We start from the raw sequence: 16,621 nt of genomic DNA on the forward strand, positions 1-16,621 counted from the left end.
TACTTTGGAGAGCCGGAACCTTGGTGAACTAGTACATAGGAGAACCAGAGACATGGAGAACCGGAACTTTGGAGAACCGGAACTTTATAGAACCGGAACTTTGGAGAACCGGAACTTTGGAGAACCGGAACTTTGGAGAACCGGAACTTTGGAGAACTAGTACAGAGGAGAACCAGAGACACGGAGAACCATTACCACCCCATTACCTGGTATTATAGAAAACCCAGACCCACTCCATTTCAGAGACCGATTACCTCCCCCATTAATGAGTCGTTTAGAGAAGTAACACCAGTAATAATAATAATAATAATAGGGATACTTTACTAGCAACAGGTTGAGTTACTTTTCTAAAATATTACTGTTTTCACCTGGCCTCGACAACCTTGATTTTATAAGTGGTCGTTTATACCATGTGTTATAACACTCAATATTCCGATACTTGTTAACTGGCTCCACTTTAGCGGGGGCGAGCAGATACACGCCAGCTCAGGCACACCCTGTGTAGCCTGCACACGTGCACACGCAGGCACACACCTGCACACACACACACATGGGCGGGAACAAAGAGCCAAAGCTCGACCCCCGCAAGCACGATTAGAGGAGTACACACACACACACACACACACACACACACACACATATATACACTCCTCATCATGGAGTCCCCATCTGAAGAAGCATATAATGAAACTGGAAAAGGTTCAGAGGTTTGCAACGAGACTCGTCCCAGAGCTACGAGGGATGGGGTATGAGGAGCGCCTGAGGGAACTGTGCCTTACGACACTAGAAAGAAGAAGGGAGAGGGGGGACATGATAGGAACGTATAAGATACTCAGAGGGATTGACAGAGTGGACATAGACGAAATGTTCACACGGAATAGTAACAGAACGAGGGGACATGGATGGAAGCTTGAATCTCAGATGAATCACAGAGATGTTAGGAAGTTTTCTTTTAGCGCGAGAGTAGTGGGAAAATAGAATGCACTTCAGGAACAGGTTGCGGAAGCAAATACTATTCATAATTTTAAAACCAGGTATGATAGGGAAATGGGACAGGAGTCATTGCTGTAAACAACCGATGCTCGAAATTCGGGATCCAAGAGTCAATGCTCGATCCTGCAGACACAACTAGTTGAGTACACACACAGGCGAGTGATAGTAGGAGGATACAAGATGACCTAGACAGACTGAGTGAATGGTCCAACAAATGGTTGTTGAAGTTCAACCCGAGTAAATGCAAAGTAATGAAACTAGGCAGTGGAAACAGGAGGCCAGACACAGGATACAGAATAGGAGATGAAGTACTTAATGAAACAGACAGAGAGAAAGATCTAGGAGTTGATATCACACCAAACCTGTCTCCTGAAGCCCACATAAAGAGAATAACGTCTGCGGCATATGCGAGGCTGGCTAACATCAGAACAGCCTTCAGGAACCTGTGTAAGGAATTACTCAGAACCTTGTATACCACATATGTAAGACCAATCCTGGAGTATGCGGTCCCAGCATGGAGCCCGTACCTTGTCAAGCACAAGACGAAGCTGGAAAAAGTCCAAAGGTATGCCACTAGACTAGTCCCAGAACTAAGAGGCATGAGTTACGAGGAAAGGCTGCGGGAAATGCACCTTACGGCATTGGAAGACAGAAGAGTAAGGAGACATGATCACTACCTACAAAATCCTCAGGGTAATCGACCGGGTAGACAAGGATAAACTATTCAACACTGGTGGGACACGAACAAGGGGACACAGGTGGAAACTTAGTACCCACATGAGCCACAGGGACGGTAGAAAGAATTTTTTCAGTGTCAGAGTAGTTAGGAAATGGAATGCATTAGGCAGTGATGTGGTGGAGGCTGACTCCATACACAGTTTCAAGTGTAGATATGATAGAGCCCAGTAGGCTCAGGAATCTGTACACCAGTTGATTGACGGTTGAGAGGCGGGACCAAAGAGCCAGAGCTCAACCCCCGCAAACACAAATAGGAGAGTACACACACACAGACACACTATCTGGGGAGGTAAGGAAGCACATGCTTGTGTTATATAACAAAGACTATAGGCCCGGTCAAAATCCCCCCCCCCCTCTCCCATAGATACTAAAAGAAGGAGCAGAAGCACTGTGCCTGCCACTCTCCATAGTGTATAACAAATCACTGGTAACAGGGGAACTGCCAAAAATTTGGAAGACGGCTAATGTAGTCCCGATATACAAGAAGGGGGGAGAGACAGGAGGCACTGAACTACAGGCCAGTGTCCCTAACCTGCATACCATGCAAGCTGATGGAGAAGATTGTGCGAAAAAAGTAGTAGAACCTCTAGAGAGAAAGACCTTTGTAACACAGCATCAACATGGGTTCAGGAATTGCAAATCATGCATCACAAGATTAATAGAATTCATTGACCAGGCGAGACTAATCAGGCAAGAAAGAGTAATGGGCAGACTGCATATTTTTGGATTGCCAGAAAACCTTTGACACAGTACCACATAGGAAACTAGTGCTGGAGATGCAGGCAGGAATAATAGGGAAGGTACTCCAATGGATAAGGGAGTACCTAAGCAGCAGAAGAAAGAGTGTGTCAATGTGTGAGGTGGGATCTCTGAATGCCGAGACGTCACCAGTGGAGTCCCACAGGGTTCAGTTCTTGGACCTATACTGTTTCTGATATTTACAGAAGATCTCCTAGAAGGAATAGACTCGTTCCTGTCAATGTTTGCTGATGATGCAAAAAAATATGAGAATTAAGACCGAGGAAAATAGAGAGAGGCTACAAGATGACCTAGACAAACTGAAGGAATGGTCCAACAAATGGCTACAAAAGATCAACCCAAGTAAATGTAAGGTAATGAAACTAGGCCGGGAGGGGGGGGAGAAGGCCAGACACTGGGTACCGAATAGGAGACAAATTCCTCCACGAAACAGAGAGAAAGATCTAGGAGTTAATTTCACTCCAACCATGTCCCCTGAAGCCAACATCAAAAGGATATCATCAGCGGCGTATGTAAGACTAACATCAGAACTACCTTTATAAATATGTGTAAAGAATCATTTAGAACTTTGTATACCTTATATGTCAGATAAATCATGGAGTATGCGGCTCCAGCATGGAGTCCATACCTTGCCAATCACCACTGTATCCCCACCATCCCATACACCATACACCCTGCCCCATACACCATGCCCCATACACCGCCACCACCATACGATGGAGGCCACTCTCTCGACACTATCACCAGGAGGTTGAGCCTCTTGCACCACAACACCATTATCATCACACCATATCCCTTCACCAAGACAGAAGCAATATGGTGACATGCCACACCACTTAACACTATCACCAGCACCTTAGCACCAACACTACGGTGAGCACATCACCACAACCACCTTTACTGCACTAGGAAGGTCAGCTCTCTTAACATCTCTCCCCCCCCTCTTCCCATCACCTGGACACCCCATCACCTGGACACCCCATCACTTGGACACCCCATCACTTGGACACCCCATCACTTGGACACCCCATCACTTGGACACCACATCACTTGGACACCCCATCACTTGGACACCCCATGACTTGGACACCCCATGACTTGGACACCACATCACTTGGACACCCCCATGACTTGGACACCCCATCACTTGGACACCCCATCACTTGGACACCCCATCACTTGGACACCCCCATTACTTGGACACCCCATCACCTGGACACCCCATCACTTGGACACCCCATCACTTGGACACCCCCATCACTTGGACACTCCCATCACTTGGACACCCCATCACCTGGACACCCCATCACTTGGACACCCCATCACTTGGACACCCCATCACTTGGACACCCCATCACCTGGACACCCCATCGCTTGGACACCCCCATCACCTGGACACCCCATCACTTGGACACCCCCATCACTTGGACACCCCCATCACTTGGACACCCCCATCACCTGGACACCCCATCACTTGGACACCCCATCACTTGGACACCCCATCACTTGGACACCCCATCACCTGGACACCCCATCACTTGGACACCCCCATCACTTGGACACCCCATCACTTGGACACCCCCATCACTTGGACACCCCATCACAAGGACACGCCATCACTTGGACACCCCATCACTTGGACACCCCATCACTTGGACACCCCATCACTTGGACACCCCATCACTTGGACACCCCCATCACTTGGACACCCCCATCACTTGGACACCCTATAACTTGGACACCCCATCACTTGGACACCCCATCACTAGCACGAAAACCATGATGGGATATTTTCTTCTTACTCCCATCACTAAACACAACCCACAATTATATATCACAGGGCTGCCAACACAGTTTCCACCTGAGTCAGCACTCTTAACACTGGGTAGTCACTCTAGCACCACCTGCACTCTACACCAGCTGCACTCTACACCACCTGCCACAGTGAGCACGCGATACCAACAGGTGGAGCTCTCGTGTGTCCAGCTGTGGCGCGGGACCCACAGGTGGCAACAGTAATGGTCCATCTATACTGATATTTCTGCTAAGTGGAGGTGGACGTGAGGGATAGGAGGGGGGAGGGAGGGAGAGGGAGGGAGGGAGGGAGGGAGGGAGGGAGGGAGAGAGAGAGAGACAGAGAGAGAGACAGAGAGAGAAAGAGAGAAACAGAGAGAGAAACAGAGAGAGAGACAGAGAGAGAGAGAGAGAGAGAGAGAGACAGAGAGAGAGAGAGAGAGAGAGAGAGAGAGAGAGAGAGAGAGAGAGAGAGAGAGAGAGAGAGAGAGAGAGAGACAGAGAGAGAAAGAGAGAGAAAGAGAGAGAGAGAGAGAGAGAGAGAGAGAGAGAGAGAGAGAGAGAGAGAGAGAGAGAGAGAGAGAGAGAGAGAGAGAGAGAGAGAGAGAGAGAGAGAGAAAGAATGGTTATAGAGTATATGGAAGGGAGAAGCAGTACAGAGTGTAAATATAAAAGTAGATGGGATAACGTGAGTAGATAGTGGGTAGAATGGGTAATGAATGGGTGGATGAAGATGGAGGAAATAGTAATGAAAAAGGAGGTGGGATGGGAAGGCGGTAAATAGTGGGAGGGTAGTGGGGAAGGAGGGAGTTAGTGTGGGGGTTCCCCATCATTTCCAACACTACCAACACTACCAACATGCAGGTGTGGGTGTTGGGGGGCAGCAGCAGGGGGCGGCTCCTGCCTCCCCTACCACCTGGGTACTGTAGCCCTACACATTGCCACCTTCTTCCTCAGACTCCTGATGCTGACTGTATCCAGGGACTGTAACCAGGGACAGTAACCAGGGACTGTAACCAGGGACTGTAACCAGGGACTGTAACCAGGGACTGTAACCATGGACTGTATCCGGGGACTGTATCCGGGGACTGTAACCATGGACTGTAACCAGGGGCAGTAACCAGGGACTGTAACCAGGGACTGTAACCAGGGACAGTAACCAGGAACTGTAACCAGGGACAGTAACCATGGACTGTAACCAGGGACAGTAACCAGGGACGGTAACCAGGGACTGTAAGCCAGGGACTGTAACCAGGGACTGTAGCCAGGGACAGTAACCAGGGACTGTAACCAGGGACAGTAACCAGGGACAGTAACCAGGGACTGTAACCAGGGACTGTAACCAGGGACTGTAACCATGGACTGTAACCAGGGACAGTAACCAGGGACTGTAACCATAGACTGTAACCATAGACTGTAACCATGGACTGTAACCAGGGACTGTAACCATGGACAGTAACCAGGGAATGTAACCAGGGACAGTAACCAGGGACTGTAACCATGGACTGTAACCAGGGACTGTAACCATGGACAGTAACCAGGGACAGTAACCAGGGACTGTAACCATGGACTGTAACCAGGGACAGTAACCATGGACAGTAACCAGGGACAGTAACCAGGGACAGTAACCAGGGACTGTAACCAGGGACAGTAACCAGGGACTGTAACCAGGGACAGTAACCAGGGACTGTAACCAGGGACAGTAACCATGGACTGTAACCATGGACTGTAACTAGGGACAGTAACCAGGGACAGTAACCAGGGACTGTAACCAGGGACAGTAACCAGGGACTGTAACCAGGGACAGTAACCATGGACTGTAACCAGGGACAGTAACCAGGGACTGTAACCAGGGACAGTAACCAGGGACTGTAACCAGGGACTGTAACCAGGGACAGTAACCAGGGACTGTAACCAGGGACAGTAACCAGGGACAGTAACCATGGACTGTAACCAGGGACTGTAACCAGGGACAGTAACCAGGGACAGTAACCAGGGACAGTAACCAGGGACAGTAACCAGGGACAGTAACCAGGGACAGTAACCAGGGACAGTAACCAGGGACTGTAACCAGGGACAGTAACCAGGGACAGTAACCAGGGACAGTAACCATGGACTGTAACCAGGGACTGTAACCAGGGACAGTAACCAGGTACAGTAACCAGGGACAGTAACCAGGGACAGTAACCATGGACTGTAACCAGGGACTGTAACCAGGGACAGTAACCAGGGACTGTAACCAGGGACAGTAACCAGGGACAGTAACCATGGACTGTAACCAGGGACTGTAACCAGGGACAGTAACCAGGGACAGTAACCAGGGACAGTAACCATGGACAGTAACCATGGACAGTAACCATGGACTGTAACCAGGGACTGTAACCATGGACTGTAACCATGGACAGTAACCAGGGACTGTAACCAGGGACAGTAACCAGGGACTGTAACCAGGGACAGTAACCATGGACAGTAACCATGGACTGTAACCAGGGACTGTAACCATGGACTGTAACCATGGACAGTAACCATGGACTGTAACCAGGGACTGTAACCATGGACTGTAACCATGGACAGTAACCAGGGACTGTAACCAGGGACTATAATCAACACACTTCATCATAATTACAGTCCTCATCATGATTCAAATGCCATAACAATGTTCATTGTCCTCATACTGGGATATATTCATCAATTTGCTCACCACAATCATGCCTCAAATTACTCAAAGCCTCTATTACCATTAATTGTTCATTATTTCTTAGAATACCTTAATGGTATCCATTACCTTCTCGGTAGATGTTAGGTTACTCACGTCTTCACTATCTGTCTCCTGGATTACATGATTTGGCTTTTAATGGTCCAATTCTCACTTTCCTCTTCGTTTGAATTACTTCCTGGAACAACTTCCTGGGATAATTTACAACTCTCCCGTTTATAAACAATTTAAAGGCACGATGTTCCGTACTATCCAAGACGCATCAAGTAACTTCATGAAGCTCCTTCGTGGAGTAACTTTCCGAAGTAACTTGCTAGAGTAACTTCCCTTTGACTAAAAGAGTGGTTTAACTTCCTGGAATAACGTCGTGGGAAAATACATGTAAAATACTCAAAATTATATGGTATTTTATATGTGGGATGCAGACCTTAGAAGCTTTTAACTCTCAGGTATTTATTTACTGCTAGGTAAATAGGCATATCAGGTGAAAGAAAGCATGATCATTTGTTTCTGCTTAGGCCGAAAATCGAATCCTAGGACTACGATCTTCGAGCGCAGTCCACTCGGCTACGAGGACCTGTGTGTGTGTGTGTGTGTGTGTGTGTGTGTGTGTGTGTGTGTGTGTGTGTGTGTGTGTGTGTGTGTGTGTGTGTGTGTGTGTGTGCGTGTGTGTGTACTCACCTAGTTGTACTCACTTAGTTGTGCTTGCAGGGGTTGAGCTCTGGCTCTTTGGTCCCGCCTCTCAACCGTCAATCAACAGGTGTACGTGTGTGTGTGTGTGTGTGTGTGTGTGTGTGTGTGTGTGTGTGTGTGTGTGTGTGTGTGTGTGTGTGTGTGTGTGTGTGTGTGTGTGTGAGTGTGTGTGTGAGTGTAATGTGTGAGTGTGCGCGCGCGCGTGTGTTCACATGCCATTATGTGTTTCATGCCAGCACACACAGGTCAATAAATCAGAGAGATTTCACGCGTATTGGAAATCAACATCCTGACACTCGCCCTAAGCTGACTCCCCTAACAGCACACAGCTGATTTATCACACGATAACAAGTAAACAAACTGGAATTGCTTACAAAGACACAAATTATCTGAAAACAAAATGAGAATAAACAAATATAAATCAAATAGAAAACACGAACAAAAATTAAAGATGTGGAATCAAATGAAATTTAAAAAAAAATTACAATTAAGGAAAATTAAAATATCCTTAATCCTCCAAAGAAGACGTAAAGGGGATTAATAAACATCTGAACATTTTCATACTTGTCTCTTTAAAGCCAGTGGTTCTCTCTAGTATGTATATGTTCCAAGGTTGCTCTAGTATGTATATGTTCCAGGGTTGCTCTAGTGTGTATATGTTCCAAGTTGCTCTAGTGTGTATATGTTCCAGGGTTGCTCTAGTGTGTATATGTTCCAAGTTGCTCTAGTGTGTATGTGTTCCAGGGTTGCTCTAGTGTGTATATGTTCCAAGTTGCTCTAGTGTGTATATGTTCCAGGGTTGCTCTAGTATGTATATGTTCCAGGGTTGCTCTAGTGTGTATATGTTCCAGGGTTGCTCTAGTGTGTATATGTTCCAGGGTTGCTCTAGTATGTATATGTTCCAGGGTTGCTCTAGTGTGTATATGTTCCAGGGTTGCTCTAGTATGTATATGTTCCAGGGTTGCTCTAGTGTGTATATGTTCCAGGGTTGCTCTAGTGTGTTTATGTTCCAGGGTTGCTCTAGTGTGTTTATGTCCCAAGGTTGCTCTAGTATGTATATGTTCCAGGGTTGCTCTAGTGTGTATATGTTCCAAGTTGCTCTAGTGTGTATATGTCCCAAGGTTGCTCTAGTATGTATATGTTCCAGGGTTGCTCTAGTGTATATGTTCCAAGGTTGCTCTAGTGTGTATATGTTCCAAGTTGCTCTAGTGTGTAAATGTTCCAGGGTTGCTCTAGTATGTATATGTTCCAGGGTTGCTCTAGTGTGTATATGTTCCAGGGTTGCTCTAGTGTGTATATGTTCCAGGGTTGCTCTAGTATGTATATGTTTCAGGGTTGCTCTAGTATGTATATGTTTCAGGGTTGCTCTAGTATGTATATGTTCCAGGGTTGCTCTAGTGTGTATATGTTCCAGGGTTGCTCTAGTATGTATATGTTCCAGGGTTGCTCTAGTGTGTATATGTTCCAGGGTTGCTCTAGTGTGTATATGTTCCAGGGTTGCTCTAGTGTGTATATGTTCCAGGGTTGCTCTAGTATGTATATGTTCCAGGGTTGCTCTAGTGTGTATATGTTCCAGGGTTGCTCTAGTGTGTATATGTTCCAGGGTTGCTCTAGTGTGTATATGTTCCAGGGTTGCTCTAGTGTGTATATGTTCCAGGGTTGCTCTAGTATGTATATGTTCCAGGGTTGCTCTAGTATGTATATGTTCCAGGGTTGCTCTAGTGTGTATATGTTCCAGGGTTGCTCTAGTGTGTATATGTTCCAGGGTTGCTCTAGTGTGTATATGTTCCAGGGTTGCTCTAGTATGTATATGTTCCAGGGTTGCTCTAGTGTGTATATGTTCCAGGGTTGCTCTAGTATGTATATGTTCCAGGGTTGCTCTAGTGTGTATATGTTCCAGGGTTGCTCTAGTGTGTATATGTTCCAGGGTTGCTCTAGTGTGTATATGTTCCAAGTTGCTCTAGTGTGTATGTGTTCCAGGGTTGCTCTAGTGTGTATATGTTCCAGGGTTGCTCTAGTGTGTATATGTTCCAGGGTTGCTCTAGTATGTATATGTTCCAGGGTTGCTCTAGTGTGTATATGTTCCAGGGTTGCTCTAGTATGTATATGTTCCAGGGTTGCTCTAGTGTGTATATGTTCCAGGGTTGCTCTAGTGTGTATACATCCCAAGGCTGCTCTAGTGTATTTACATCCCAAGGTTGCTCTAGTGTGTATACATCCAAGGCTGCTCTAGTGTGTATACATCCAAGGCTGCCTCTAGTGTGTATACATCCCAAGGCTCCTCTAGTGTGTATACATCCCAAGGCTGCTCTAGTGTATATACATCCCAAGGCTGCTCTAGTGTGTATACATCCCAAGGCTGCTCTAGTGTGTATACATCCCAAGGCTGCTCTAGTGTATATACCTCCCAAGGCTGCTCTAGTGTGTATACATCCCAAGGCTGCTCTAGTGTATATACATCCCAAGGCTGCTCTAGTGTGTATACATCCCAAGGCTCCTCTAGTGTGTATACATCCCAAGGCTGCTCTAGTGTATATACATCCCAAGGCTCCTCTAGTGTGTATACATCCCAAGGCTGCTCTAGTGTATATACATCCCAAGGCTGCTCTAGTGTATATACCTCCCAAGGCTGCTCTAGTGTATATACATCCCAAGGCTGCTCTAGTGTATATACATCCCAAGGCTGCTCTAGTGTGTATACATCCCAAGGCTGCTCTAGTGTGTATACATCCCAAGGCTGCTCTAGTGTGTATACATCCCAAGGCTCCTCTAGTGTGTATACATCCCAAGGCTGCTCTAGTGTGTATACATCCCAAGGCTGCCTCTAGTGTATATACATCCCAAGGCTGCTCTAGTGTGTATACATCCCAAGGCTGCTCTAGTGTGTATACATCCCAAGGCTGCTCTAGTGTGTATACATCCCAAGGCTGCCTCTAGTGTGTATACATCCCAAGGCTCCTCTAGTGTGTATACATCCCAAGGCTGCTCTAGTGTATATACATCCCAAGGCTGCTCTAGTGTATATACATCCCAAGGCTGCTCTAGTGTGTATACATCCCAAGGCTGCTCTAGTGTGTATACATCCCAAGGCTGCTCTAGTGTATATACATCCCAAGGCTGCTCTAGTGTATATACATCCCAAGGCTGCTCTAGTGTATATACATCCCAAGGTTGCTCTAGTGTGTATACATCCCAAGGTTGCTCTAGTGTGTATATGTCCCAAGGCTGCTCTAGTGTATATACATCCCAAGGTTGCTCTAGTGTGTATATGTCCCAAGGTTGCTCTAGTGTGTATACATCCCAAGGCTGCTCTAGTGTATATACATCCCAAGGCTCCTCTAGTGTGTATATGTCCCAAGGCTGCTCTAGTGTATATACATCCCAAGGTTGCTCTAGTGTGTATATGTCCCAAGGCTGCTCTAGTGTATATACATCCCAAGGCTGCTCTAGTGTATATACATCCCAAGGCTGCTCTAGTGTATATACATCCCAAGGCTGCTCTAGTGTATATACATCCCAAGGCTGCTCTAGTGTATATACATCCCAAGGCTGCTCTAGTGTATATACATCCCAAGGCTGCTCTAGTGTATATACATCCCAAGGCTGCTCTAGTGTGTATACATCCCAAGGCTGCTCTAGTGTATATACATCCCAAGGCTGCTCTAGTGTATATACATCCCAAGGTTAGACAAGATCAGTACCCGCTGTAACAGACACGTGAGACAATTTACAGCGACTGTAATTAGCGACTCATTACAGACAGGTGTGTAACTGTCGACATTCCTCCTCTGTAAACGACGCTAAGATCATTCTTCACTCCTCTAGACTGAGTCCAACCACTTGGGCTGGACGGTAGAGTGACGGTTTCGCTTCATGCAGGTCGGCGTTCAGTCCCCGACCGTCCACAAGTGGTTGGGCACCATTCCTTCCCCCCATCCCATCCCAAATCCTTATCCTGACCCCTTCCCAGTGCTATATAGTCGTAATGGCTTGGCGCTTTCCCTTGAAAATTACCTTCCCCTCCTCTAGACTGACTATTACCCAACACGGCAGTGATGGATATGGATTGGCACTGTGCCGCCACTGCTAGGTAAAAAGAAGAACCAGGGGGAAAGAAAACGTGTCTAGCCATAACTGTTTTGTTGCGAGAATCGAACTCGGACCCGTTGTAAACTGACGATTTAGCCACTCCGCTACAGGACCCTATTGTATACAGAAGCAGGAAATACATTACGACGCAGCATAAATTTTTATGCTGCATTGCAATAAAATTCAAACTATTGAATTTTAAATATAAATCTAAAAGATCAAAATATCAAAAAATTAAATTCATAAAATTCAAACTGCATTGCTTTAATTCATTACTTTTTAATTTACTTTACTTTTACTTACTTACATTACTTACTAAAAGTACTTTACTTTTAATTTTTAATTTCAGTACCCTTAAAGTGGACTTTAAATTTATAAGTAAAGGTATTTTTTTTCCAGAGAACTTATCGCGATTAGGGAAAGTTCTGTCATATATTTGCGTCTATTTGACGAGCCGTGACGTAGGTAATATAAACTCACAGTGGGTATGGTACTCAAAAGTGACGTTGTTTCGACGCTGAATCAACGTTACTTCATCAACGTTGAATAGACGTTAATGACGTTGAGTTGAGGCCGCGCTTGGATCTTGTGCACGCTAAATATGGCTTATATCTTCCTTGTTTACATGTGGTGGTGACGGCGCTGGCAGGTGTGGCCACCAGGTGTGTTCACCAGATGTCACCACCAGGTGTGTCTATCAGGTGCGTCCCTCAGGTGTGTCCACCAGGTGTGTTCACCAGGTGTGCCCACCAGGTGTGTTCACTAGGTGTGTCTATCAGGTGTGTCCCTCAGGTGTGTGCACCAGGTGTGTTCACCAGGTGTGTTCACCAGGTGTGCCCACCAGGGTGTGTCCACCAGGTGTGTCCACCAGGTGTGCCCACCAGGTGTGTCCACCAGGTGTCACCACCAGGTGTCACCACCAGGTGTATCCCCAGGTGTCACCACCAGGTGCCACCACCAGGTGTGTCTACCAGGTGTGTCCACCAGGTGTGTCCACCAGGTGTGTCCACCAGGTGTGTCCACCAGGTGTGGGCCAAGCCAGACCATCAAGCCTTCACAAGAAAGGAAGAGAGGCGACAAATGGGAGAAAAACTCTCCCTTTTCAATCTAACTTTCGCAATTTCATTTCCTGGCGTCTCGCGGAAGTTTGTCGTGCGCCAGACTCCGGCTTCCTACACACATCCCGGCAAGAAAACTATGATGCAGGAGCGTTCAACCGACGCATCATTAACATTGAAGAAGTGTTAGATCATTGCTGTGATCAGCATTGATTTGTTAGATCAGCATTGATTTGTTAGATCAGCATTATTAGATCAGTGCGTTCAATCTATGCGGTGAATCTTGGTTCATAGCATTGGACCATGGATTCACGAAGTAGTTACGCAAGCGCTTACGAATGTGTACATCTTTCAGCAATCTTTGACGGGCTTTGGTTACATTTATTAAACAGTTTACAAGCATGACAACTTGCCAATCAACTGTTGTTATTGTTATAAACAGCCTCCTGGTGCTTCGGAGCTCATTAACTGTTTAATAATTGCAAACAAAGCCGTTAAAGATTGAGAAAAGATGGACAGGTTCGTAAGTGCTTGCGTAACTGCTTCGTGAATCTGGTCCCCTGGTGGCAAATCTTCGAAATTTCTCATACCCCGTATTCCAATACTGTCCTCAGGTACATGTAACAATTTTCGTTTAATTAGTCCTTGGTTATATATATGAAACCAGCCTTAACACCATTCCTTGAACCTTATCAATGGTGATTATGGCATTTTGTTAATTAGAGATTCACGTGATGGGATCTGTGTGAAAATTCACCCCGAGCAGATATGGGTTCATCTGTGGAATCTGTTTCTCTATCATGCTAAAATATAATTCAGGAAACGAAGATGGTTTTATATGATATTAAATTACCAAACATGAACAGGGAAGTGTTCCTGCTGAGATCCTTATGTTCTCCATATATTTACCTAATGAACAAATCCACAAGGGCCGAGATAAGGGTTCGAACCTACGCACGGAATACTCCCAGCTATACATATGTATTTACCTATATATGCATATTTACCTTTACGTTCATATTTGAAAATCCATTTTGAAATTTAACATTTGAGTTCAAAATCGATTTAACACAACCATTTTTACGAATCTGGAAATTGATCTCTTATGGGACAGTAAAAGAATTTAAGCCTAACCTGAAAAAAGCTTAGTTCTAAGATAATAATATTTTTAAATAGGTTTGTTTAGGTCTAGGATATAATTTGTACTTAGTTTTGTTAGGTCCTAGAGTAGGCTAATGTTAGGTTAGGTTATGCAAGTTATAATTGACAGTTTTAGCACCAACACGAGGCCGGGTTCCCGCCAAACACACACCGAAACTACGACGTTGGTACAACGTTCGAAAAAGTTTTAACACCTCCTAACCAGTTATAACAACCAATATAGCACAGTTGTAACAACGTTCTAATACGTACATAAACACGTTAAATCAAGATGTAACAACTTTATTACAAGTTGTAACAAGCGGAAAATAGAGACAGTTTCGGTTTGTGTTTCCAGGGTGATACAAAAATATTGCAAAATTACCAGTATTCCCAATTCCGAAATAGGTTGTCTTAGCGTTTAAGAACCGAGAAGCACAACAATATTGACCCTATTCCACACAGTCGATGACAACAATTAGGTCTCTCTGGGATGTTCCCAGCCAGTTTGGCAACACCCAGTACATAGGTTCAAATCCTCGTGAAGGCCCTAGTCGATGTGTTCATTTGATATATCACGGTAGCGTGATTTCTGGGTGTAATTCGGGTTGCCATTTCCTACAAGCAGTGTTTATCAGTGTGAAGGGAGTCACTCTTCCCACAACACATGGTGTATATCTGCCTTTTTCTCAACATCTTCCCTTTAACTTCTTCCATTATATGATAGCATTAGTTTACATTATGTGGCATGACTGTAGGAGCCATGATACAAGGAGCCATGATACAAGTAGCCATGATACAAGTAGCCATGATACAAGGAACCATGAGACAAGTAGCCATGATACAAGGAGCCATGATACAAGGAACCATGATACAAGTAGCCATGGTACAAAGAGCCATGATACAAGGAGCCATGGTACAAGGAGCCATGATACAAGAAGCCATGATACAAGGAGCCATGATACAAGGAGCCACGATACAAGGAGCCATGATACAAGTAGCCATGATACAAGTAGCTATGATACAAGTAGCCATGATACAAGGAGCCACGATACAAGGAGCCATGATACAAGTAGCCACGATATAAGGAGCCATGATACAAGGAGCCATGATACAAGTAGCCATGATACAAGGAGCCACGATACAAGGAGCCATGATACAAGGAGCCATGATACAAGTAGCCACGATACAAGGAGCCATGATACAAGGAGCCATGATACAAGGACCCATGATACAAGTAGCCATGATACAAGGAGCCACGATATAAGGAGCCATGATACAAGGAGCCATGATACAAGTAGCCACGATACAAGGAGCCATGATACAAGGAGCCATGATACAAGGAGCCATGATACAAGGAGCCATGATACAAGGAGCCATGATACAAGTAGCCATGATACAAGGAGCCATGATACAAGTAGCCATGATACAAGGAGCCATGATACAAGTAGCCATGATACAAGTAGCCATGATACAAGGAGCCATGATACAAGTAGCCACGATACAAGGAGCCATGATACAAGTAGCCATGATACAAGGAGCCATGATACAAGTAGCCATGATACATGGAGCCATGATACAAGAAGCCATGATACAAGTAGCCATGATACAAGTAGCCATGATACAAGTAGCCACGATACAAGGAGCCATGATACAAGGAGCCATGATACAAGTAGCCATGATACAAGTAGCCATGATACAAGGAGCCATGATACAAGGAACCATGATACAAGGAGCCATGATACAAGTAGCCATGATACAAGTAGCCATGATACAAGTAGCCACCATACAAGTAGCCATGATACACGTAACCATGATACAAGGAGCCATGATACAAGTAGCCATTATACAATGAGAAATGATACAAGTAGCCATGATACAAGGAACCATGATACAAGGAACCATGAATGAAGATAACCATCCATCATGAAGATACCAACAATAATATAATTACTTATGGAACAAGATTCGCCACAAAGCCACCACATTTTGCATTGACAAAAATTCCTGATTTCGAGAATTGCCCTAACAAATTCCTGGAGTTTATGGGGCTGTAGCCCGAGTCTGAGGAATTATTAGTGAGGGTAATAGATTAACTGTCTCCAGACACTTCGATATTTCTGCTGTCTGTATCAAACAAAAAGTTCAGATGGCGACCTTGTTCCAAGGCACGGAAAAAAGCGTGGTATAAATTGTTCAGTTATTACCTCGTCCGTGTAGCGAAGTTTAGCTATTACCTTGCCTGGAAAAGTAAGTTCGAAGTAACTTACCCCCACGAAGTAACGAAGTTTAGCAATAACCCCTTCCTCACCCTATGGGGTAACGAAGCCCAACCATATCCTCGCTCAGGTAACGAGAGGTTAGTAGTTAAGAAGGTAAGGAGTTAACTCAAGGGACAATTAGCTGTTTTTGTACCTATACCTATGGATTTATCTGTATGTATATGTATATGTTGTGTAACTACATTGTATCTTTAATACAGGCTGCTTGTACTATGCTTGTATTTATTCATTATTCATGCAGTTGTTCACGAACTTGTTCATGTTTTGTACCTGGAATTATATTTGGAACAACATCTTGTGTTTGTACTAGGACAAGTACATTCATTACTTTCTTGATCTTCGTTTGACTGTATCTGTTT

General features: G+C 45.2%; 1 protein-coding gene across 1 annotated transcript; it reads left to right on the top strand.

Moving 5' to 3' along the window:
- The first annotated feature begins 15,253 nt into the window (after positions 1 to 15,253).
- Positions 15,254 to 15,835, top strand: LOC138358585 (uncharacterized protein slr1819-like). The gene has a single exon (XM_069316653.1). It carries the CDS (start codon positions 15,254 to 15,256, stop codon positions 15,833 to 15,835), a length of 582 nt encoding a protein of 193 aa, XP_069172754.1.
- Positions 15,836 to 16,621: the final 786 nt, after the last annotated feature.

This window comes from Procambarus clarkii, chromosome 84 (assembly GCF_040958095.1).
Source record: "Procambarus clarkii isolate CNS0578487 chromosome 84, FALCON_Pclarkii_2.0, whole genome shotgun sequence".
NCBI lineage: Eukaryota > Metazoa > Arthropoda > Malacostraca > Decapoda > Cambaridae > Procambarus > Procambarus clarkii.